The following is a 26703-nucleotide window of genomic DNA, read 5'->3' on the forward strand; positions in this document are numbered from 1 at the left end:
TCTTCTAAAAATACTTGGGAATTGTTTTTTTTAACTGAGATTCACTCTTTTGGGTTTTCATATGTTAAGAGATGACAATGATGATAGAATGATTAAGGGGTCAAATTCTTTTATAATCCTCCTTCTCTGATTTCATCTAAGTGTTCCCATCTAATACAAGATTATTCACAATCATTGAAGTGTTCCAATTTCATTCAATTAGAGAAAATCCCTTTGAAATAAATTCTAATTGTCTAACTCCTTAGCTCTAATAAGATTAACCGAAGCCTTAACTTTAAGAATCCAAAAAGAAAGGAAAAAAAAGGCATCAAGAAGAAAACAAATGCATCAATAAGTTCTATTCTCAAACTTATCCCAATATATACATGGCAATCAATCTCAATTCCATCCACAAGATTCCAAAAGTTAATGAATAGCATTAAGCTAATGAATAGCTTGCATTGAATATAAAAAAGTCAGATTACAAAAGATTCTCGTAAAATTCATTCATCACTAACCAACCAACAGGATTTAGCAAAACAAAAAGATAAACAAAGTGAAAGAGTAAGAGATGATGGTAGATGGAGGTACTTCCACTATTTCTTCAAGGCCCTTTAGCTCATGGTACACTGCTTCTGGAGTCTTTAACACTCAGCTCAATTGCAACTACTTTGTTCTTATTCCCTGCAAAATCAATGGAAATATACATAAAAAGAAAAATACTTACAAAATAAAATGAGCGAAAAAAAATATACCAAGTCTTATCTTATATTTCAATGTTTCAATAGTTTCTCGCACCCAAAAAAAATATTTCGATACTTTTATACCTTTTCATTAAATGTGAATTTAGGGTTTGTCAAAATTTATACTAACTCTTATCTTATATTAAATATGTGAATATATATCGTAACACCTCTTACAAATCTTCATTCACACTTGTCCTATAAAATTCACAATTATAAAAAAGTGAATCTCAGGTATTAAAATCTTAAATAATGAACACAATCTAATCGATCTATAAATCTACACTATGCTATAGTATACTTCAATTATACCATGTTAAGAAATACCCAAGTCTCACGTTGGCTAAAAATAAACCCACATTAGAATATATAAATGAGGAGCAACCCTCGATCCTTGAGTTAACTTTTGGGGTTGAGTTAGACCCAAACTCACATTCTAAGTGTTGGAAAATACCCAAATCCCACATCGGCTAAAAATAAAGTCATATTAGTAGGGTCTTGAAGAATGATGGTATCAGAGCAAGTTCTGATCCTGAGTGTGACCGCTAAACCTCGTTTTGTGGTGACAAGCACCCACCATTACCAACAAAAATAAAAATTCAAATTAGTTGAGATCCAATATTGTATCAATTATTTATATTTTCTTGCAATTTTTAGACAATTTTACTCCTAATTAACTTGTATGAGTGATACACAAAAGAAAAATAAAGTAAATACCAGAACAAAAAGGGTGTCAAAAGTAAGGAAATCATTTCAGGAATTAGAAAAAGGTTGCATTTTTCTTAATGTTTGAAGGAATAAATGCCAAGAATATCATTCAAGAGACATATTATTGATTAATTAATTAATAAGAAAAAAAAAACACACCTTTGATTACGATTTCTAACTTTGTGAGTGATGTCTTCTGTTGAGGTTTTTCCGAAGTTCTACACCAACCCGGAAAATAATGTTACATGGGGCACATGCTGGATGACCCAACGCTCTTGTCCTCCATTGAGAGAAATGCTTTGCTCAAACTCAGTGGGCATAAACCACATATTGAGAACTTTAAGTTTCTTCAAGTGTTGAATGCCAGAGGGTATTTTCTTGAGTTGAGGGATTCTGTATAACTGAAGCTTTTCCAAAGAATGCAGCGCTCCTTCATCAATAGAGATGGAACTCAAGTAATGCAAATCTTCGAGCTTTAGTTCCTTTAGTTTCTGAAACCCTCCATATTGAAAATGCAAAGCTCTACCTTGATAAGCACGACGGCTGATAGAGAGGAACAACAAACTTGGCATATCTTTTAGTGATTCCAATGGATCATAAATTAAGTTAGAGCACATCAAGGACAATTTTGTAAGATTAAGGAGCTTTGGAATCCAATCTGGCCACTTTGTTAACTCCCCACTTAGGCAAAGCTTCCTAAGTGTAGACAAGGATGACATAAAGGGCAAGTCAATTACTTGGTGGTCTTCGTCTGTATCAACAAATAGTTTCTCCAAATGACGCATCTCATTTAATGAGGAACACAGAGCGTTTTTGTGTGCTTCTCTGAATTCAGTAATGCTCAGATTTCTTAACTTCTTTAGCTTTCCTAGCTCTCTAATCACCACTCCATCATAATCAATTATCAGCATAGATATCTTTTGTAGAGATGTCATGCCTCCAAGACTATCCTTCAATTGAACGGAAGATATCTTGTTAGCCAGAAGATGACATAGTTTTCTAAGCTCACTAATCTCCTTTGGCATCTCATGCACATTTGTTTGTCGCACATCCAAGGTCTCCAAGTTTTGGAGCTTACCAATGGATCTTGGAAGACTTTTTACTCTTGTATTCCTGAAGCTTAAATACTTCAAGTAGATTAAATTCCCCAAATTTTCAGGGACATGATATAATCGAGCATCTTCAAAATCAAGTACCTTCAATGGAGTGGAGTTTGCGGGAATTCTATTGATGAAATCTTGAGATAATCCTTTGTTTGTGAAAAATAGAATCGCCCTAATGTGTGAGCTTTCAATGCTTAAATCATTGGAACCCGTTGCAATTGTCAGGCGTCGAATGATCCCACTTGACACTAATTGATCATGCTCATCAATCTCACTTGACACAGATTGATCACGCTCACCAACATACTGACAAAATCCCGTATCCTTGATTTTTCTAATGATCATCTCACGTATTGAGTCATGGACACAGCATGTCTTAACTTTTCCATCGATGGTGAATGAAGTCACTTGTACCAGACTTCTATTAATCAACTCTGTTAAATATTGTTGTGCAAGTTCTTTCAAAGTTTTCCTCCCTTCATATTTCACAAACCATTCTGCTATCCACTGTCTAATCAATCTACTAGATTTAACTTCATAGTCTTCAGGATACATTCCGAAATACAATAAACATGATTTGAGATTGTATGGCAAATTATCATAACTTAAACTTAAAATTTTTATGATACTAATTAACCTAGAATTTCCCTCCAACTCTAATCTTAGACGCTGACTAAACCTTTCCCATTCACCTTTGTCTTTAGGTTTGTTAGCTAAAAGGCCACCAATAACCACAATAGCTAGAGGTAAACCTTGACACTTCTTAACAATTTCAAGAGATGTATTTTCAAGTCCTTCTGGACAACATCCATTAAAATCACGCTGAAATGCCTTCTTATAGAACAATTTCAAAGATTCTACTTCAGTTAAAGGATTCATCTTATGCACATGAACAAAACAAGATTCCTTACAACACACTGCAACATCTTTGTCTCTGGTTGTGATTAATATCCTACTCTTTTCTTTATTATCAAATAAGGCCAATTTAATGTCATACCAAAATTCTTTATTCCATACATCATCAAATACGACAACGTACCTCTTGCCGTTCAGGTAGTTTCTCACTTCATCTATCAACGACTCTCGATCCATGGTAGAAACATTCTGGGGAGGACTATTCTTTTTATCTTCGTAAAACTTGCACAACAATTTCCTCAGCAATTCTACTACAGTGTAGGATTGAGATACAGTGATCCATGCATGACAATCAAAAAGCTTACGGACATCTGGGTTGTCAAAAACTTGCTTGCTGAGAGTGGTTTTACCCAATCCTCCCATTCCTTCCACGGTGATGACAGTGAGCTCTTTGAGTCCATCTACCAACCAATCTTTCAAAATTTTTCTCGGGCCTTCCAAACCCTCAGTGTCAGCTTCATGAGTATGTAGAGCAGCCAGTCTAATGTTTTGCCACGCGGCATTTTGATTTCCTCTAGAACTGTATGGTCTTTGTTCTAAAGAAAATTGGCTACGTAAACCATATCTTTCCTTGATTCCACAGGCAAGTGATTTCACATCGTGAATCTTATACGCTAATAGAATACGAGGGATCAGAGTTTTCGTGAAGCCAACAGCATCACAGGGTAAAACTGCACATCCAGGATCACCAGGTTGCTTTTCCTCACAGGAGATCTCATATTCATCGATGACATCTTCCATGCAAAAAGCTGCTTCTCTCAGCTGTTTCACCATTTTTTTGATTCCTTCACGCCTATCAGCATCTTGTTCATCTTCAGCTTCTTTATCAGCACCATGGATGAAAGCTTTAAAGCTTTCCAGATCAGCTTCAATGTCTGCAGACTCCTTTTTTACACCCCTGACCTGATTGAATACTTCCACAATTATTGGATACACCGCACGAGCGAAGGACACTAAGTAGTCCCAGTTACACATTTTTTGCTTTGTAGTGACTAGCTAGTGACTGCGATACGTTTTTTGCTTTGTGGTGAGTGCTAATCTTCATGTTCTTCAAGATTATATATAGCCGAGTCCATGGTCATAGACTCATAGGAGGAGTTTGATGGTATGATTTTCCCTTTTCCATTCTTTAATATTTATTTAGCAAGTTGGATACAGCTAATTAATTTACAGATTTTATTCGATTGTTTAATTGGTCCATGCTTTACTGTTTGCAAATGTAATTAGTTATCACAGTATGCATACCATATCACGGTACCCAATTTTTTGTAAGTTGCACATACAATATAGTTAGTATAACTTTAAGGTAATTATGATTAATGGGATGATATGAATGGATAATTTCATATTCATTTTCTTCAAATAATTTGACTTCATTATAAAACACATCTCCTTATTTTATCTATTTCATCAAATTAGTCCTCCTATTTTTTAATTTATTATTTAAATCTCTCTATATTTTAAGATGCTTGAGAAAATACTAGAATTATAATCCTTTAAGTAAATGACACATTCTTTTAACACTACACTCACATGATATATTTGGTACAAAATATAGTATCAATATAAGTTTTATGAAAAAATAGTTCAAAATTCAAATTTTATTTATTTTAATTTATTATAATTTTATATTCTTATATATTATCTTTCAAAATATAATATATGAGATTAAATTCTATTTTTTATATAAATTAAAATATGTATACTTATATAGGCGTTATTTTATTTTATATATTATATTTTTATAATATTATATATTTTTATTACATTATTCAAAAATTATTTTACATAATAAATATATAATATAAATTTTATCTTTAATATATATATTTTAATATAAATTATACTTTCATAAAATAATATTATTTTATTATATTTTAAAATATTTATATATGTAACTTAATGGCAGTTGTTTTTATCTAGTTGTTTTTATCTATACTAAGATATTCTTGTTATTTATAAAAATAATATTATTTATTTAAATTTAATTTTATTTAATCAGGTACATATTTTTTTAGGAATTAAATTATATAGTTAAGATATAAAATTAAATAAAATGAGAGTATTTTTTATTTTAAAAAATATTTATATATATGATTTATTGACATTATTTTTTTATGTATATTAAACCAAATAACATGAATATATTAATATAGATAAAAAAAATATTATCACTAAATCACAAGCAATATTTTAAAAGATAAATATTATATATAAAATAAAAATAAAACTTATATAGATATAGATATTCTAATTTATGTAAAAAATAGAATTTAATCTTATATATTATATTTTAAATGATAATATATAAGATTATTAAAATATAATCAATTAAAAAAGAATAAATTTTAAATTATTTTCGCAGTAAACTTATATTAATAATATATTTTATATCAAATATTCAAATAAATACTTTGCTGTATTAGTAGTACATGTATGTGCTTTTTACTTTAAGGACCATGATTTTAGTTTTTCCTCAAACATTTTTAAATTTTTATTATTTAAAAAAAATATTAGTCAACTTTTTAATTTAATCAATATTTAAATTTTAATAGTCAACGGTTACCAATGGTTAAAATCAACACCGATAACTAAAATAGTGAATTTTAAAATATAAGAGAATTTAAATAATCAATTCAAAAATAAGAAGATTGATTCAATGAAATAATTAAAATAAGAAGATAAATTTTGTAGTTAAGCATATTTTTTTCTCCATTCGATTAATGTATGAATTGCATGTTAGCCACGTGCAATGACACACATTGTCACAAACTTTATTATAATATCTAGTATACTTTCATATTGCCTTTTTTATATTCAGTAAGTGTGTGAGATGATCTTCTCACGTACTATTCATCCTATTTTTTAGGTGAAAATTTACATTAGGGGAAGCCATGCCGCCTCTTGTAAAGTCAAGGAAGGCTATCAACCCCAGTGAAAATTTATAGTAATATTCACATATTACCTACCAATAAGGGGAAATAGAAAAATGAATCCAAGTTATAGCAAGTGTGGACAAAAGCCTCCATCAAATGTGTCATCTCTAGTTAGCCTCACAATTAATTAATCTTAATTGTATAATTATAATAAATATAAAATTAAATTTAAGTAAAATAATAATCTATGCATAATTATACAAGCATGATTAAATTTTCTGGCCTTCAGGTTTTCTCTTATACATCTCCTTTATCTATAGCATATCAATGTTATATATTTTGTACCCATTAGGGTTATATAAAAAATTTATCACATATGTTGAGAGGAAGACTTTGAACTTTTCAGCATCGGTCATCTCTTAAATATATCGTGAGCAAGTTGTGCTATTTCCCCCTCTATTTTTGTCGTGCTAGAGCAAGTTGTGAATTTGTTATCTAGTTAATTATATATAAATGTGATTAATTAAGCAAATGTTAGATGTATTTGTCAGTGTTAGTTGTATCGATAAAATGTAAATAAAATACCGTACACTTGTCAAATGATTTACCTTGCTGGTATATATATAATTTTGATTATTCATTTGGCTTTATTGTTTTAGTTTGCACCGATAATTTACACAATTGATCATTTTGATGGTTGATCTTGAAACTGGTTTGATCTAATCGATCCTGACAATAATAATATGTTATATGATGAGCAAGAAATTATGCTGATCCGCAGGAACATGTTTTTTTTTTTAACTAGGTTAACCATTGGTGGAAGAGGGTTAAGCTATTCTATTTACTTTTAAAAGCTATATATATACAGGCTAGGGTATCCTTCTTATCATTAATACATATGGTTTTACTCTAAGCTTTAAAATTTACTTTTTTTTTTCTTTCAAAAATGGAAACTATCCGATCTATTTCGTTGGTCTTTAATTTATAAGAAAAAAAATTCGCTTTCCTACTTTTGAGCAGGATCGAGGATCACCTAGTTAGTCATTAAAATAATACTGGATGAAGATTTTCCTAGAGAAAGTTAAATTTCAATAGTTTAATACTACTAAGAGATGCTTACAGCGAGCCTGCTTCTGATGATAAATTAGCTAAGAAATGATTTGTAGAAGCAAGATCTAGTCAATGTGAAAATATAAGATTTTACTCTCTCATCTAATCATAAATAATATATATGATAAATTTAATTATCAATTTTTATAATAATTATTTTAAAAATTATATATACATCTAACATAATTTTTTATTATGACATCTTTTTGTCTACATCAAATTGACATCATAGTTTTTACCCAGACTAGTGTTTACAAAAAAATAATGCAACGTCTGTGTTGAGACTTAGAGGAAGACTTTGAGCTTCCAGCATCTTTCTTAAATATTAGGGTTAATTAAATTATTTAGTTTCTAAATTTTTTTAAAATTTATTTTTTTAGTTCTTAAACTTTTATTTAACTGGTGAATGTTTTTTAATTGTCTTTTTATTAAGGTTATTAGTTCTTAAATTAAAAATAATTTTTAATTGTTGAAATCTCATTAAATAAATAAAAATAACGTGTTCAAATTTTTATTGAGGGACTAAAAATTTAAATTTCTAAAGATGAAAGGACCTTGACTAGAAAAATTAAATTTTAGGGCCTAATAATTAAATTTAAAAAAAAAATTAAAATCAAAAACCTTATTTTTGTGAGCTTGTTAGGGATTTTTCTCTCCTTATTTTTGTCCGATTACAACATGTGAATTTCTGATCTACCTAATATGTAAATTTGATAAAATAATGTTAATTGTATTTGTGAGTAGTATTAGTTGTACCAATAAAGTCGTAGTAAAAAAAACCGTGATTGTATACTTATTATTAATGGTCATACTTCCGTAAAATACTCAGATTCCTTATATCTAATGTTTTTTTTTAATCTTAATACTAATATAATATGTATATGAGGTTGGCATGTTGCAACTAATTAATAAATATAACATTTTTTATTAGATTATCATGATTTTGGTGTGGAGTATTTAATATCTTTTTAAAATTATTTTTTTATATGAAAGATTCAAATCCAAAATCTTATTTAAAAAAATTAAATTTCATATTATTTAAACTAACAACTAGTTAATATTTAATTATAAATATACAAATGCTTTAAATAAAAGACAAATATTTGTAAATGTATCTTAATAAAGAAATTGTTTGAGCAACTTGTTAATTTGCTAATGTGAGAAAGGAAATTCTAACCCGCATGGAAGAAGGGTTTTTTTTTTTCCAACCATGGAGAAAGATATAAAATGACCGGATTTTTTTATCTCTTCGGTTGCTGGGCTGTCTTCATTCGCTATTCGGTTTGAATGCTTTTGGACTTTTCAGCTACTAGGCTCTGTTTCGAAGAGAAAAATATACCCAATGTCTTCATTCGTTATCCCTGTTTCCACTTTCCAAACAAAAGAAATACTATAAGTACAACTTATAGATTTTTGGGAAAAATATGATTTTAGTGTATATATTTTTGATAAAAATGGTATTAGTTTTTACTTTAATTTTGATCAATTTAATTTTTAAACTTTAGAAAATAAGTGGTTTTTGTCCGGCGGCAGATTCAGAATTATTTTTCAGTTAGACACTTAAAGGATCAAATTAATACTTTTAAAAGAATTTGAGAATTAAATTAAATTTTTTAAAAAATCAGAGATTAAATTAAATCTTTTACAATAATTTAAAGATTACATTAATAATGAAGTCTTATATTTTTGCTATACGACTTTTTTTTTGTTGCCATTACGTCCTCAAGGATTCTTCAAGTACGCCCCCAAAACACTTACGCAGACCAATGTATACATATTCCATAATCCATGATATACGTTTGGCCCTTAACTTTTTCTGAATTTTGTATTTAATCTTTAATTAAAAAAATTGACTTTTTGTCCGTATAATTTTTTTTATAAAATATTTTTTTGTCCTTAAATTTCTTATAATTTATGATTTTGATCCTTAAATTATTTTACCACCGATCAACATTCCTAATTAAACTTTTCTGTGTCCAATGTTTTATCCTTTTCATCTATTTAAATTTGCATTTAAATGAATAAATTCATGTTAGAATGAACACAACAATCAGTCATATCATACACGAAATTTATATATTAGGAGATATAAAAAAAGCTTTTTTAAACTAGAATATATATATATATATATATATATATATATATATATATATATATATATATATATATATATATATATATAAACTAGAATATTAGATGTAATACTGCAAAAAAAAATAGTTTGAGGAAATTAAATATATCATGGGAAACAAGGTGCCAAACTTGAGATGAAACTTTGTTGTCATCTCAGCCTGTGAAAAATAGATCATACTAGTCAAAATAATTCCTCAATCACTACAAGGAAAATGATTTTTACCTACAGTCAAAATCTATCACTAGAAGTCCAAAATCCGTAGGTAGATGTATAAAGGACTTTGTCCTACAGACGTTTTTTGCGTCAACTTTGAGGGGGTATACAGTGATAACTAATAGTCTGTCATTATAGGCTTTACTTACAGATATATTTTTACCTACAGTCAAAATTTAACTATCACTATAGGTAACACCTACTATTCTAAATGTGTAGGTTAAAGATATTAATTTATACCTATAATCTCTAACTGTAAGTAAAAGTCAATTTACTTGTACCTACGGTCTTCTATAGGTAAATGTCATGTAATAATAATAAAACTAGTTCCTAATTACACTTTGTTGATCAGTCTTTCCTGTACCAGGTGGCCCCACAACCATAATTAGATCAGGCTGAATGCCAGAGATGATTGCTTCAACCTGCTTCATAGGAACATTTCACACTATTATTAATATTTATCCAATACTCATAGATAGGGAATATAAATAAGAGGATAAAGACATAAAGTACATGTGGGAAAGTATATATGGGGGATTTTGATCACCTGCAGTTGAACTGCAGCTAGAGAGAAAGGAAGAATAGGAAGGCCCCACAATTTTTTAAAATGTGTGAACCAAGTGCTTTTTTCCTTGCTCTCCTCAACTGCACCCACTGACAGAAAGTACAAAGAAAACAGAAAGCCAACATGGCCAAAAAGAACTTTCCAATTTCTTTGCATATTAACAATGGAAATTTCTTTAAAACAACCATCAGCAAAACATCAACAAGTAATGGTAAACACAATCCTATTCTTTAACAAATTTAAGGGTAACATGAATCTACATTGTCACAAAATCATGGACTCCTTATTCTTGTCAAAACTTTTAAAATATATCATGGCACACTAATCATTCATTTCATATTACTGACGAGGCAACAGTACAAAGGGAAATAGGACATGACTTGTGATGCTAACTACACTACATACTTAATATGTACTGGATCAAGAAACACAAGCATTGTATTTTTGCATTCTACATGCATCAATTTAGCCATATGAATCAATTGGATTTTGGTCAAATACTCATATTCAACTATTGTGAGGAAAGCAGGGGGGCAAAGAAAGATTAAAAGAAAAATCATTATGCATGAAAAGTGACAGTATATGATTGAGATCAAGAGCTGAATTCACCTGGGTGGGTGTAAATCGAACTGAATTTTGTTTAGGCTGATCTTGAGGATAGAGGCCAGGATCTGGAGGAGTATATGTCTCAATAATTAGTTCTTGAGGATAGGGGCCAGGATCTTGAGGAGGAACTTGATTATCTGTATATGTAACTGTATTAAATATACAAATGCCAACTAATTCAATATGTGTGTGTGTGAGAGAGTGAAGATCCAAAATCAAGATTATTAAAAACAGAAGAGTCAAAAGTTACATCTTTTAATCACATACCTTACAGCAAACAAAATCTCTTAACTCCTCCGGAGAAAGAACAGACAATTTCTTGGACAGATTAGCACGTAAAAGTTGAAGGGAAGGAATATTAATCAGATATCTAGAGTACCATTTGGCTAAGGCTATAAGAAACTTGTATACCTTAAGGAGCATATCCTTTGGCAAGTGTGATCTTAATAACAGGGACCCCCTGTGGATAGACAATTGCACAAGACAGAAAGTGAATGAGAAACTTGTGACAGAAGACTAGACCAGTAGAAACCAATTGCAAAATTTACACTACAAATCTCTTAGATAGGTATATATGTCTTACCTTGCCACAGGTTACTTCCTAAATCATCTTCAACCCCATCTTTCTTGTACAGCTAAATAAAAAAATCATGTTAGGTGTTGCTAGTAGTATGAAAAAGTATCAACCAAATAAAATACAATAAACCCAAATAACAACTAATCATTCTTGTATATATATATGAATTTGTCTTTAATTCTATACAGGGCTCAGTTTAACATGATCATCTAGCTTTAAAGAAATTTGGTCTCTGCAAATTTCTATCGAGTAACTCATCTTTCCAATGAAAAAATATTTACATTTGATTTGAAATAGCAAAGCTTACAGTATAAATCAGCCCAATGAATGCTTTCAATCACACACATCTAATATGGTCTTTTGGTAGTAAGGTTTTGAAATAACTAAAGTATAACTATAAAGAATAATAAATGTAATCACCAAAGAGTTGTATCCTGAATCTTGTGTACTCTTAGGACAAGAATATATGTCCTGGCCACCATAATGGATTGATGAGCTAAGTTGACATGGTTGAAGTTTTGTTCCTAATATATAGGACTCATATCCTTTTGTGCTGTGTTCTGAGTTTCACCATGATTTCCCATGCTGATGTAATCTGTATTAATAGAAAAGAAAAATTTTTAATCATTGCCAAAAATTTATAGAAACGTAACAAAACTTGAAAGTTGTAAGCAAGGTTTTAAAAAAGGTCTGCAACCACGATTTTGACGGCAACATCAAGATTTGTTGCAATATTGAGGAACGCGACAAAACCACAAATGCAACTGCAATTTAAAACTTTGTGTGTATGAAGAGTGTCTAAAAACATAGTACACTAACCAAATTTGGAGTTCCACCCCTCACTGGAACTTTTTCCACTCACTTCGGAGCACAGAGAACCTCTCCCTAACACCTGAATCATCACAACCAAGAAAAACCTCAGAGCTGTTTCAACATAGTCCATATGCAATGATGATGATGAAACGACAATATGACGAAGATGCTCACTGTTTGTTTCTTTTGTACATAAATTAAACTCGCTGAAAAGCTGAAATTGGATTTGCTAAATGACACATGAAGCATTAAATCACAGACCATTAGCAGCAGAACAACAAAGCCAGTAAAAATACAAAACAGAAACTTTCATGTAAAACATGAAATGCACATAACAAACACAGAGATTAAACTGAATTGAACTATGAAAAATCAAACCAAACAAACATCACACCTTAGGCGGTGGAGGAAACATAGATTCAAAAATCCCAGAAGTAGAAGATTTCTGGAACTGGTTAGACCCAAAGAGCTCAGAAGTGAAAGAAGAAGAAGAACCCAAAGTTACAAGCTAGCTGGTTACGTATAATAAGAGCGAAGTTGCTTAACAATTCTTTTAATGCTGCTGCATGTGTTTCTCTATTGTATTTATAAATGATTAATTGCACCGCTACTCTATTGTAAGATTGTGATTCACTCATTAATAATATTTACACCACTTATATTCACCTTTCTAGTTTTCAAAGATCTAGACGCTGCAATATTAGTGACTTTCGGTTACTTACAATATACAAATCACTAGTTTTAATTTATCCGATCCCAGCATAGGACGTGTGTCGCCCAAGGCTAACATGGGTTGCTTTAAATTCGTCATACCTGCAGCAGGCATTTGAATTATTAGTTTAATAAAATAAATACTTTTTCTTATCGAATTTTTGTTTTAAACTTTTCAAGACAAGGTCAATGTGAAATTGTTTCAGCAAAAATATTCAAACTATTCATACGGTACATGTACTAACTTTTTTAAGAGTTACTTTTTAAGTTGTTTTTTTTTCAAAGGACTATTTTTAATAACTGTTTGGCCCAATTTTTACTTGTAAGTAACTTTTAAGCTCTAAAAAAGCTGGGCTAAACTGACTATAAAAAATACGTTTATTTCTTATGTTAGCTGCTAACAAATACCTTGTTTGTTTAACTCTTAAATTTTGAACTATATAATTGCTTCTTCTTTTTATGGGTTTTTCCACTAACGTCTTCCATGAGGTTAGAGTTAATTACATTTACATCCTTTTTAATTACAAAATTAAATTATCATTTAGATGACTCTTATTTTTATATTATTATTTTTAAGGGTACTAGCCTACTAGGTGTGTGGTCTGTACATAAAAATAGAATAAAATGACCATTCCTAGTGTCACTCTCGTTAGGTATGCTAAATTATAGAATGACAATACCATTTCATTTCTATGTTAAACTGCCTTATCAATTCTCTAAGTAGCACCAACTCACAATCATTAACCTGAAGCCAAATTCCAAACGGGCATATTTAGGATGGGATGACGGGTTGCTACAGTACATGTTCAGAGACAAGAATTGATGACTTTAGAAATTGCAAATTATTTTCTTCCTTTTGGTATTTTCTTTCATGATGACAAGTTTTTGCCAAAATTATACCTAGATGGATTGGATGGTTAGTGGATAAATGGATTGAATTGTCACCCCTATTGAACTGTGAACAATGAACCTATCTATTCTATCCTACCTTTTGTGAAAACTTAACTTTTACTTAGAAAGAATGGGAGAATTAATAAGGATCGAACTCTATACCACATAGTCATAGAGTAACATTCTGAAAAGCTTATGCTATCAGTGCACAGGAGGAATGATTTTATATCTAATCTAATAAGATAAATAAGTTTTATAACACATGCTTTGGAAAGAAGAAATAAAAACCGCACCTATATTATAAGACCATAACTGGTAAAAGCATAAAGTTTTAGTTAGGGAAACAACTGAAAAGAAAGAATTCTTACAGGAAAAGGTTCCAAGTTGATGCAATCCTACCCCGCAAGGGCATTGGATAGAAAACTCCAAGTAGATTGGGCCAGAGATGTAAGAGAAGGCTCTAGGGTTCTTATGAGCCTTAGGGTAGATTTCGGGCCCATGGGCTAAGTATGAGCCCACTTATCTTTGTAAATATTAGATTAAGGTTTCATTATTTTTGGGCCTTGTATTTAGGGCTCCATAATGTAGGTAGGGTACCCTAGAAATATAGGATTTTTCAGCCCTTGTATTTTAGGGCACCTAGACTAGTTTTTGTATTAGGGGTAGTTTTGTAATTTCACATGCACTAAGTGGATATTTGAATTGTGTGGTTGGAAATAAATTTAATTGAATTGGTAGAAGCCCAATCCAATTAAATTTTAGAGGGGGAGGTGAGCATTTGCTTACTACACCCCATTGCCACATCATATAGTCACACTTTGTGCATGTCCTTCATGTTTTTCATGCCTCATGACACCTAAGCACACTTAGTGGAGAATCTTGGAATTGATCTTGGATTAGTGGGCTGAACCATAACTAAAATTCACTAATCATAATTAGTGAAATTTTGGCTCCAAAGTTTGGCTCCACAAATTCAATTTCAAATTCAAGTGAAATTTGAATTTCCCTCCAATTTTGTGTGACACTTAGGCTATAAATAGAGGTCATGTGTGTGCATTTTTTTCAACTTTGATCATTTGAATATTAAACTTTAGATTTCAAAGCTCATTTAGAGCACAAAATTTCGTGCTCTTCTCTCCCTCTCCCTTCATTCATCTCCTTCTTCCTCCAAGCTCTTATCCATGGCCTCCTATGGTGGTGAGCTTCTTCTAGACTCATCTTCTCCTTGAAGTGGCGTCTCCTCTCTCTCTCCCTTTCTCCATTCCGCTGCCATTCCTTTGCTTCTTATAAGATGAATGAGTGAAATGAGCCTTTTCTGAATTTCAGTATAAATATACATATTGCAATAAACTGCATATGCATGAGTGAAATGAGCCTTTCCTGAATTTTATCTTCTTCTTCGTAGAGGTCATTGGTTCTCGAAACCAGCTTTCCCATACTCATCACGTAACATTTTGATGCTTTCATTGAGAGCCCATGACTGTCATACTAGCTTCAACTACCGCAACCCAAACCACCCGCTAAACAGAGCTCTCGTGGCTGCCTTCCATGGCTGCCATTCCAGCCCAAACCACCGCAGTCCATAGCATCCGCCAAACCACCTTGAACTTTCTCCCGTTAGCGAGGACCGCCTCGAGACCGCCCTGGCCAAACTCACCCTCAGTTAACTCAACCTCGCTGTTGTCGTCGACACCTTGGCCACCACCATCGACAACCTTCTTCAGCGACTAAGCCCCCGTAATCCCACTCCATATTTTTCATCTTCTGCCCCTGTGCAAGCACCAGCCGCCATCATATCACCTCTGCCGTCCATGTCGACTCCACCGCCTATGCCACCTCCGCCGTCCATTCTGACTGCGCCTCCATGTCCTACACTCGTGCAACCATTCACCGCACCCTTGCTGACTCCACATCCCATGCCTGCTGCCTACCTCCCTGATCTCGAACACACGCGCGCCAGTGTTTCATGCAACAAGCTCGTCGGTACTGTTGCTCCGTATGACCGTGCAACAACTCCTAATGGTAAAGATCTCGAAGGGAGAAACATGATGTTGTTTAAGATAGGAACTGAATACCATGGACCTACCATGGTTGCATGCAAGCACCAACAAGTTGTTGACCAAGAGTAGTCTCGCCGGAACAGACCTTGGGATCCTGGTATTGATTTTAGAAGCCACTGTTTGAAGCCCCAACACCTTGAGGACAAGGTGTTTTTGATGGGCCTGGGAATGATACAGCTACACCACTAGGGGGGTCTGCAAGAAGTAAGGGCTATAAGGCCCAAAAGGGAGACTGCACCACCAGCCTACTTGAAGGATTACCTATAGCATGGTTAATAGGAAGCAAAACGTGCTTTTTAGATAAATAGGTTGTTAAAAAAGAATAATATTATTATCATTCTGTTAGGATATTTTGTGATTTTGTTTATCTTTTTGTTAGTGTTGTCGGGAGCTTGTCACCTAACACTTAGCCTTATATATGTACGAAGGTGCTTTCCTTTGGGAGGCAGTGAAAATAAAAATTGGACTTTCCTTTCTCCTTGCATTAGGAGGTTGGTCCTCGAATTCCAAGTGCTATCTTCTTCTCTTCTTCTTCTTCTTCAGGAGGTGATGGACCCTCGAAACCAGCTTTCCCATACTCAACACGTAACATTTTGGTGCTTTCATTGAGAGCCCATGGCTGCCATACCAGCTTTAACTACCGCAACCCACACCACCCACTAAATAGAGCTCCCATGGCTGCCTTCCATGGCTGCCATTCCAGCCCAAACCACTGTAGTCCACAGCACTCGCCAAATCACCTTGAACTTTCTCCCGCTAGCGAGGACCGCCTCGAGACTGCCCTGGCCAAACTCACCCTCAGTCAACTCAACCTCGTCGCTATCGTCGACACCTTGGTCACCACCATCGACAACTTTCTTCAGCGACTAAGCCCTCGCAATCCCACTCCACAATTTTCATCTTCTAAAGCAACTAGCAAGGAGCCTAGTAGAGATAGTAACAGAGGGTGCAACTAGAAGCAAAGGTAAAGAGAGCAATCACTAAACCTTCATACCTGAAGGATTATGTGATATGATCGTGGCTGAGATGACAATAGGAGGATTTGCAGAGTATTGATGTCGTCCAGCAGGGGGGCAGCAATAACCAATTCTGTTTTTGGTTTAGGATATTTCCTAGCATAGAATCCCAATTCTGTTAAGGAATTTCAGTATAAATATACATATTGTAATAAATTGTAGATGCATGAGTGAAATGAGCCTTTCCTGAATTTTATCTTCTTCCTGGAGGTCACTGATCCTCAAAACCAGCTCTTTAATTTCCTGCACGTATCATTCTCCATTCCCAACTTCCTTTCCTAATGTTGAATCCACCAACTAGTTTCCCTGCTAGCATAACAAGATTTATTATCCCTGGTCCTAACCATGATAAGAAGTGCAGTCCAAAATATTTCTATCTGCCCAGAAAAAATATATAAAAAAAATAATCATAACTTATAATGAACCTTGCCGCTATCAATGATGTAAATCCGATAAAGAATGTGATTAGGAAACAAATGAATGAGATCTTATAGAATACATAATCAGCAAAGTAAGCCAGAAAAAGAGGAAGGATTTACTTGCCTCTTAGGTGGCCCTTGTGCTTGCACCTAATGTGAATGGCTGGGTCCCAGCCTTGGAAGTACGAAGATGCATAACTCTCCCTAATTCGCTTGTAATTTCGTCATATTTTTTATTCTCCTCCTGTAATATATATATAAAAAACAGTGAGGACTGATTTTTCACTGGAATTCCAAAGGACTATAAAATTCTTTATATGATGTTAGACAAGAGGAAATAAAAGAACAGCATAGAGGAACTCGTATGTGTAGGATCAATTCCTGCCACACATTTATAGCAAAAGCTTGAGCTATTATTTCTTTATTGCTTTACATCAAACAAATACAGAAACATCCTAATATTTTTGTTTTCCCAAAATTAAACAGAGATTCATCCTAGTAAATGAAGAACTGTATCAACATTTACCCAGAAAAACCCAGAGCAATCAAAGAACATTCATCCTTTTCTAGATTTTATTAAAATTGTTGACATCAATATTTTCAGACAAAAATATTTGGACATCCTCCTTATGATCTTAAGAACACAAAAAAAATTATCTCTCCAAAAATCGTCAGAGAAAAATAATGATCGATCCAGAGCACGAACATCCTCACTGGAAAGGCAGAGAATGAACATAGGGTTCAATCCATATTCTTCCAACAAAATTATCATAAAAAATTTTGAAAATTTTATGGGATACTACCAACCCATATATCAACATAAATCAACTACCTTTTTTTTATTTTTAACATTCCAGAACACATTAATTAAAATAAAACAGAATGGATAGAAAACAGAGAACACTCAAACCTAAGTGAACACCTATCATTTTTTACCAAAATGCGTGTACCATTGAAGCTTCACAATGATATAGACATCACATTTCCTTCAACCAAATATCCTTTTTAATAACATAAGATGCATCCAAGATCAGATCAAAACACCAAAAATCAGAACAGGGCCAAATTTCTCGGTGCATGCGACACGGATCCTCCAAAATCAACATGCAACCACATATATCATCACTTGCATCCACGGATTCGAGCATCACCCATCAAGCAATTTGAAACTCATCAAGCACCAAGTAGAGGTGCTTAGGACTTGTGAAAAACTCATCAAGCAATTTGAACGCATCAACCACAAGCAATTTGAAGTGCAATGAAGACATAGTCAGGGCTTAGGACTGGTGGAAAATTATAATTATAACCCTTTTCGAAAAAGCCTAGTTCTTCAAACTTCAAACAGTGGCAAACCAAGTAGATTTACCATTATTTCCCTTGCTCGCCTTACTAAGCTGTTGTTAGTTTAATTTACTTGGAAGAGAATGAAAGGAGTATATGGGAGCAAATATATGAGTCTCGGCTTTACTTTACAAAATTTTCAAATTAAAAGGTGTAATAATGTATAGAATAATTGAACACTGTAGGCGAAAGAGGAATTATCTTGACCTTAGTCGCTATAATCCTTACAGAAGGCACATCTTGAATCAAATTCCTTGATCCCTCTCTTGACCTTAGTGGTCAAAATAATCTTGCATATACGAGTAAGAGATAACTTATAGGTTCTCTAAGTATTGATGAATACCATAAACTCAAGCTTTTACAAAGAGTGCAGTGCTCCTCTATCAATGCAGATGAAATTCAAGTTATCCAATCCCTCGAGCTGTAGTTCCTTCAGTTTCTGAAACCCTCCATTTTGAAAATGTAATCTTTCACCTACATAGGCCCTGGTCTGGATAACGAGGAACACAAATTTGGCATATCTTTTATTGATTCCAATGGATCATTAGTTAACTTGAAGTACATCAAAGACAGTTTCACAAGATTTTGGAATCGTGGAATCCAATTTGGCAACTTTTTTAACTTTCCATTGAGGAAAAACTTCCTAAGTCCAACCGGGATCGACATAAACTTCATTGTTATCTATTGTATCAATAGGTAGTTTCTCCAAGAATTGCATCTCATTTATCGAGGAACATAAAGTATTTCCATGTTCTCCCTTAAAATTAGTGATGCTCAGACTCCTTAACTGCTTTAGCTTTCCTAACTCTCTGATCACCACTCCTTCATCATCCATTATCAGTGAAGATATCTTTTGTAGAGATGTCATGCCTCCAATACTATCCTTCTGATACGTGCAAGGAAAATAAGAAGGTTTCGAGGACCTATAGGACCTCCAAAGAACAAAGGGAATAAAGAAAAGGTAATTCTCATTCATATCTTGCTTGTTTATTACATATGTATTATTTATACTATCTCTTCTAGCAAATTCTGTTATCGTTTTGTGCCTAAGAGAATATAGTTTGTTATGCATGTCTCCTCTAGTATCGACAAGCGCCAAGCAAGAAGATCACGAAAGATTGCATGCTAAATTCCCTATCTCATCCTCAGACAAAGTCCCTGAGGTAAGATGGTCTCGTCACTACCCTTTTGGGCTTTTTTGCTCTTTGCACCTGCTCTGTTGCTGTTGCTCTGTTTTCAGCACCTTCTGCATTAGCTTCTATTTTCCCTTCAGCTGATTCTGCTTCCTTATCACTCCACGGCCCTTGGAAAAGCACCTTATCCCCAAGGTGAAAATCGTGGCAAAGTTGAGACCAATCCTCCCAAGAAGTGTCATCAGGAGATAGTCCCTGTCACTGGACTAAGACCTGCCAAGTCTCATTGGGTGAATCAGCCTTGCGATAATCCAGGATTGCCAAAGGGGCTACGATAGGCTGATGATCAATAATTTGGCCTGGTAAAGTGAGTGCAGTAACTTCGGGATCCCCTTGAAATGGTTTCAACATAGAACAATGAAAAACAGAGTGAATTTTCGCTTCTGGTGGCAGCTGCAATCGATAGGAAACCTTGCCAATACGTTCAATGATCTGAAAAGGTCCATAAAACATTTTAGCTAACTTTCCCGAGAAAACTTGAGAACCTTTGGCAGTGGATTGACGATGTGGTCTCAACTTCAGCAGCACCCACTCTCCGGGATTATATGTCACCTCACGACGGTGGGTGTCAACCTGGTCTTTCATTGTAGCCTGTGCCTTCAAAAGTTTCTTGCGGATGAATTGAAAAACTTCATCTCTGTTGGTCATAAAGGTGTCAACTGCATCGAGATTAGAAGTTCCGGCAATGTATGTCGGAAAGTTGAATGGTTTGCGGCCAAATGTTACCTCATAAGGTGTGGTGCCTGTTGCTGCATTCCATGATGTATTGTGGGAATACTCCGCCCATGCCAGAAACCTTCCCCAGTTTGACGGCTGATGATGAATGAAACTCCTCAAATATTGGTCAATGACGTGGTTTAAAACCTCTGTCTGGCCATCACTTTGAGGGTGATAGGCCAAACTCATCTTTAATTGCGTGCCACTAAGATGAAAAAGTTTTTGCCAGAACTTGCTGACGAAGAGCGGATCCCTATCAGAGACCAAGCTCTGTGGCACTCCATGGATCTTCACAACCAATTCCAGGAATAGAGAGGCTACTGCGTGAGCTGTGTGTGCTGTGGGCAACATTCCGAGATGCACCCCCTTGAAAAAATGATCAACCACCACTAGAATAACAGTATTGCCGCGGAAAGGGGGTAAGCCGGTGATAAAGTCAAGGGAGAGATCCATTATAAAGTCAAGCGGAAAAGCGATGTTGTTTAAGTTCTTTGGCTCTTAAAAGCTTTCAAGGTTGTCTCAAATTCGTAAAAGATAAGAATAAAACTCAAAATAATTGAAAAATGATTTTTACATAGTCTAAAAACCTATATATAGCTTCGTAAAGATATTTGCTTGAAAAGGAGCACTACAATCGTGGTTAGAAGTGACACTGAAGCCTCGAACCATTATAAATTGACTATGATCCTCTTGATTTACCATGATCGTGGTCAATTTACCATGGCTATTGTTGGATCTTGATGCTGTTTGGGAGGACTCTTATCTCTTTATTGTGATCATGCTGATTATCACGACCGTGATCAATGTACCACGATAGTAATCTAGTTATGTAAAGTTCTTAAATCTTCATAAATTTGTATAATTTCCTACTCTTTCACTCGATTGAGTGGTTATACTTTTGGAATACAAAACTAGTGTCCAATTGCAAATTCTACCAAGAAAATGCATACAAAATAACACAAAAGTTTGTACAAAATATCACTCACAAAGTGATTTATCAATAACTTATAAAAGTCCCATTTTAGAAAACATTGTTGTGTTGTTTTATGAGAGTTAAAATATGTTTTTAATCAAAAAGATTTTTGATGTTTTCAAACATCAAGGATTAAAAGGAAAAAAAAGAGTGAATAAACAAAAAATTAGGCAATTTAATTGAATATTTTAGAATTCAATAAAATTTTCAAAATTTTTAAAAGTAAAAAAAAACCTTACTTTTTTGTCGTGCTATTTCTTTATTTAGCATTGGTCCTCTATTAATAAACAATTTAATTTAGTAGTTTAATTTTCAAAACGGTGCAATTTGACCCCTTAGTAAACTTCTTGTTCTCACTGTTTGTTTTTTAAATTTTAATAAACAATTTAATTTGTTCCTTTGTTTGATTCAATCTCATCCCACTATTAATAAACAATGTCAAGTGAATTTGGACCGAAAAGATAAAATTGAATCGATTTGGAATTAAGCGATTAAATTAAAGATTATATTATTAGGAGGACAAAATTAGATAAAATAAATAATGAATGAGATAAAAAGATAAAATTAAGCCTTGAAAAATTTATCTAACTCCAGATAAGTGATATATAACTTGATTTTAATAATATATATTCGACCATTAAAATGTTTTTGAAAAATATGGGATCAAACCTAAACATAAAAGTTTGAGTACCAAAATTGCTGAAGCACTATGCTAAGAGGATTAAAGTGCTAAGCCAAAATCAAACATGTCTTGTTACAATACGAGTTCACCCCAAGCTTAACATGTACAACCCAAATTTTCACTCCAATTCAAGTTCTAGAAGCATAATTGGAAACTGAATTTATTTTTTACTATTGTAATTGAAGGTGAATATATCTTAACTCAAAAACTCTTTTCCGCAATTGAAAATTTTAAATCTTTAGAATTTCTCAATTAGGGAAATCATTAGGTTCAAGAATATCTAAATTATCGTAATTGTTGATATTTATTCCTATAGAATCTCCAACCTTGTTGCATTATATCTTAAATTCAATCCTTATTTCAATTTCACAGTTGTCAATAGGAATATACGATCAATGCACTATAAGTGACCAAATGCCAATTTATAAAGGCATTAAATTAAAACAAAGACAAACATTCAATTTAAAAGAAATGAACTTGAATTATAGATAAAAATTCAAATTACATCAAGTTAACAAAAATTTAAATACACATTTTAGAAAAAAAAGGAAACAAGAGAAAGAGAATAAGGAAGCTTAAAAAATCAATTTGATGAATATTGCCCTTTGATGCTTCAAATCCACTCATCTACCATTTCACGGGCCTCAAAAGAAAGAACTTAGGGAATCTTGAATTTTCCAGTTGTAAAAAATTGTCTGCCTTTGTAGGAACACTATTTTTAGCTTCTTCGTATTGTGTTGGTGTTAATAACGTTAAATTGGGCGTAATAATTAACACTCAAAAAACCATAAGATTGGAACGTCGGAAACATTGGAATTGGAACACCTCTTATAATCTTCCCTCAGTGCTTTCCTAGAATTTATGGTTGTACAAAGTGGGTCAAACTTCAAAGCATAAAAATTAGGAACATTTAACACAATCTAATTTATGAAAAAAATCCACATTATTGGGCTTCAATCGTAATGGAACTTTAAAAATCCACAACATTTACACGAAATATATGCTTATGACCCTATAAAAACACCAAGTTAATTTCTTCTTAAAATGATACAATGAAATTTTTCAAGTATTTATCAACATGGAAATAAAAAACTAAATCCAGTTGAGGTCAACATCTACCAATTCTGAGCACAATAATAGAAAGGATTAGAATGGGGAGAATCTTATAACGAAGAAACATTAACATTGGTTGGTGTAGGCATATACTCGTTAGACAATTCTATCCCTAACTTGTACGAGAGATGTTGTAGAGAAAGAAAAATGAAGCAAATACTAGAAGAGAAAATGAGGCAAAAGTAATTATTTTAGGAATTACATAATGGTTGCATTTTTTTTATTGAAGAAAAGAAAAAGGCCACGAATGTCATTCTACAAAGTTATAGATGTGGAAAAGACGCACCTTCTATTTTCAAATTTGGACGCATCTTAGTGATGACTTATGCCGAATATATGTGAAGGTTCTTCAGCATGCCTGCTCCAAATACGTACATGGAGCACATCTTGGATGATCCAGTGGTCTTCTCCTCCATCGGGAGCAATGCGCTGCTCAAATTCAGTTGACATGTTGCTGATAAAGAGATATTTAAGTTTCTCCAAGTGTTGAATTCCAGAGGGAACTGTTTTGAGTTGGGAGAGGTCTTCTAAACCAATTTCTTCCACAGAACACAGTGCTCCTCTGTCGATAAGGATGCACTTCAACTTATCCAAACTTTGGAGGAATAGTTGCTTTAGTTTCAGAAACCCTCCACATTGAAAATGCAAAGTTTCACCTTCATAAGCATTGTAATCGAAACAGAGGTACATTAACCTTGGCATATTTTTTAGTGATTTCAATGCATCATTAGTCAACCTGGAGTTGTACAAATACAGTTGCACAAGATTTGGGGACTGTGAAATCCAATTTGGCAACCTTGTTAACTTCCCAAATAGGACAAGCTTCCTAAGTGTAGACATAGGTGACGTAATGTACAACTCAATTACTTCACTCTCATCAGCTGTATAAATACGTAGTTTCTCCAAGAGTGGCATCTCATTTATCAAGGAACACAGAGTCTCTTTGTGTTTTCCCGTAAAATCTATCACTGTCAGTTTCCTTAACTGCTTTAGCTTTCCAACCTCTCTAATGACCACTCCATCATCATCTATAATCACTGGAGGTATCTCTTGTAGGGATGTCATGCCTCCAATATCCTTCCATTGAATTAAACCCGTATAATAAGACAGAAGATGACGTAGCTTAGTAAGCTTACGAATCTCCTCTGGCATCTTAGACACACTTGTGTTTCTTATATCCAAGGTCTCTAAATTCTGGAGCTTGCCAATGGATTTTGGTAGACTTTCAATCCATGTATACCGGAAGCTTAAATACTTCAAGTGGCATAAATTCCCCAAATTTTCAGGAACATAAAGTAAATCAGAACCTTCAAAATCAAGTACCTTCAATAGCATGTAATTGGTAGGGATTTTGTTTACTAAGTGTTCAGATACTTCTTCATCTTCTCCTGTGCTAATAATAATTGACCGAATGGGTGAGCTTCCTATACTTCCACTAAAATCATGGGTTGCAATTGTCAGGCGTCGAACAATCTTACTTGATACAGATTGATCAGGCTCGTCAATATACTGACAAAATCCTGTATCCTTGACTTTTCTAAGGATCATGTCGTGTATTAAGTCGTGAACACGACACCTTTTAACTTTGCCATCAATTCTAAATGAGGATACTTGCACCAAACTTCTACGGACCAACCCTGATAAATATTGTTGCCCAACTTCTTCCAAAGATTTTCCGGTTTCATGTTTGACAAACCCTTCAGCTATCCACTGTCTAATCAATCTATCAGATTGAACTTCATAGTCCTCTGGATACATTCCGAAATACAATAAACATGATCTGAGATTGATCGGCAAATCATCATAACTTAAACCTAAAATTTTTGTTATACTATTTAACTCAGAATTCCTCTCCAAGTCTAAACTTAGATCTCGACTAAACTGTCCCCATTCAGGTGCACTTTCATCTTTTTGAGACAAAAGACCACCAATGGCCACTATTGCTAGAGGTAAACCTTTACACTTTCTAACAATTTCAAGAGATATATCTTTAAGTTCTTCTGGACAATCTCCATCGGAACTATACTGAAATGCCTTCTTACAGAACAATTTCAAAGATTCTTCTTCAGTTAAAGGTTTTTCTAGCTTATGCACCTCAACAAATGATGATTTCCTACAATATTCTGCAACCATCTCATCCCTGGTTGTGATTAATATCCTACTTCCATTTTTATTATCAATTACAGCAGATTCAATGTGATCCCAAAATTTTCCATTCCATACGTCATCAAACAAGACAACATACCTCTTGTTGCGCAAGCGGTTTCTGACTTCTTCTGTCAACGACTCGATGGTAGAAACATCCTTGGGAGGGTCCTCCTTTTTTTCTTTGCAAAGCTCATTCAACATATGCCTCAGCAATCCTTCAGAAGAGAAGGATTGAGAAACTGTGATCAACGCATGGCACTCGAAATTGTTACGCACCTGGTCATAAACTTGCTTGGCAAGAGTGGTTTTTCCCACCCCTGCAATTCCCACCACAGAGATGACAGTGCGTTTTTCTCTTCCATTTGTCAACCAATTTTTCAATATACCTCTAGGGCCATCAAGCCCCACAACCTCATCTTCCTCAATAAAGAGAGGATCCCTTCTAAGTTTCTGCCAGGTGACATCTTGATTTCCTCTAGAACTGGTTGGTCTTTGCTCTAAAGGAAAATGGCTTTGGAAACCATCTCTTTCAGCACGAATAAGCGATTTAACATCCTGAATCTTATACGCACTTTGAAGGAGAAGGATTTGAGTTTTGATGAAGGCAACAGCCTTACATAGTAAAGCTGCACATCGACGATCATCAGGTTGCTTATCCTCACAGGAGATGTTATATTCATCGATGACATCTTCCATGCGAAAAGCTGCTTCTCTCAGCCGCATCACCCTTTCTTTTTTTCTATGACGCCTTCCATCATCTTGTTCAGCTTCAGCCACTTTATCAGCATCATTGATGAAATCTTGAAAGCTTTCAAGTTCATCTGTAATGTCTCTAACTTCTTTTGGGAGATCTCTCAACATTTTGACAGCTTCCAATATTTTTGGAAGCGCATGCTGACCAGCCAAGGACACTGCAGTTTCTGCCATTTTAGTCTAGCTAGCTAGCTCTGTTTTTTGGTTTGTTGGGAGTGCAAAACTTGATGTTCTGCAACGTTATATAGCCAATAAATGTACTTAGCCAAACAATGATACGGACACGGTTTATGATAATATCTTAACCATATAATTTCAATAAAATTTTAAAATTAACATGATTC

General features: G+C 33.6%; 2 protein-coding genes across 13 annotated transcripts; both read right to left on the reverse strand.

Moving 5' to 3' along the window:
- Window positions 1-323: 323 nt before the first annotated feature.
- On the reverse strand, window positions 324-4528 carry LOC114395841 (disease resistance protein RPM1-like). The gene is made up of 2 exons (XM_028357707.1): window positions 1590-4528; window positions 324-663 (listed from the first exon to the last, which is right to left on the reverse strand). The coding sequence occupies exon 1, from the start codon at window positions 4421-4423 to the stop codon at window positions 1649-1651; it is 2775 nt and encodes a 924-aa protein (XP_028213508.1). The 5' UTR covers window positions 4424-4528; the 3' UTR covers window positions 324-663; window positions 1590-1648.
- Window positions 4529-9810: 5282 nt separating this feature from the next.
- On the reverse strand, window positions 9811-26668 carry LOC114397536 (disease resistance protein RPM1-like). 12 transcript variants are annotated; one of them, XR_003663362.1, is made up of 10 exons: window positions 23745-26668; window positions 16999-17683; window positions 13065-13155; window positions 12349-12421; window positions 11950-12124; window positions 11536-11587; window positions 11364-11412; window positions 11220-11238; window positions 10956-11089; window positions 9811-10203 (listed from the first exon to the last, which is right to left on the reverse strand). XR_003663362.1 is itself a non-coding variant. In XM_028359615.1 (2 exons), the coding sequence occupies exon 1, from the start codon at window positions 26531-26533 to the stop codon at window positions 23771-23773; it is 2763 nt and encodes a 920-aa protein (XP_028215416.1). In that variant the 5' UTR covers window positions 26534-26668; the 3' UTR covers window positions 22895-23197; window positions 23745-23770. The 12 variants fall into 12 exon arrangements, 1 of the variants encoding a protein (XP_028215416.1); XR_003663364.1 differs by having other exon boundaries at window positions 10956-11101; XR_003663361.1 differs by having other exon boundaries at window positions 11220-11243.
- Window positions 26669-26703: the final 35 nt, after the last annotated feature.

The sequence above is a fragment of the Glycine soja genome, chromosome 18 (genome assembly GCF_004193775.1).
Source record: "Glycine soja cultivar W05 chromosome 18, ASM419377v2, whole genome shotgun sequence".
NCBI lineage: Eukaryota > Viridiplantae > Streptophyta > Magnoliopsida > Fabales > Fabaceae > Glycine > Glycine soja.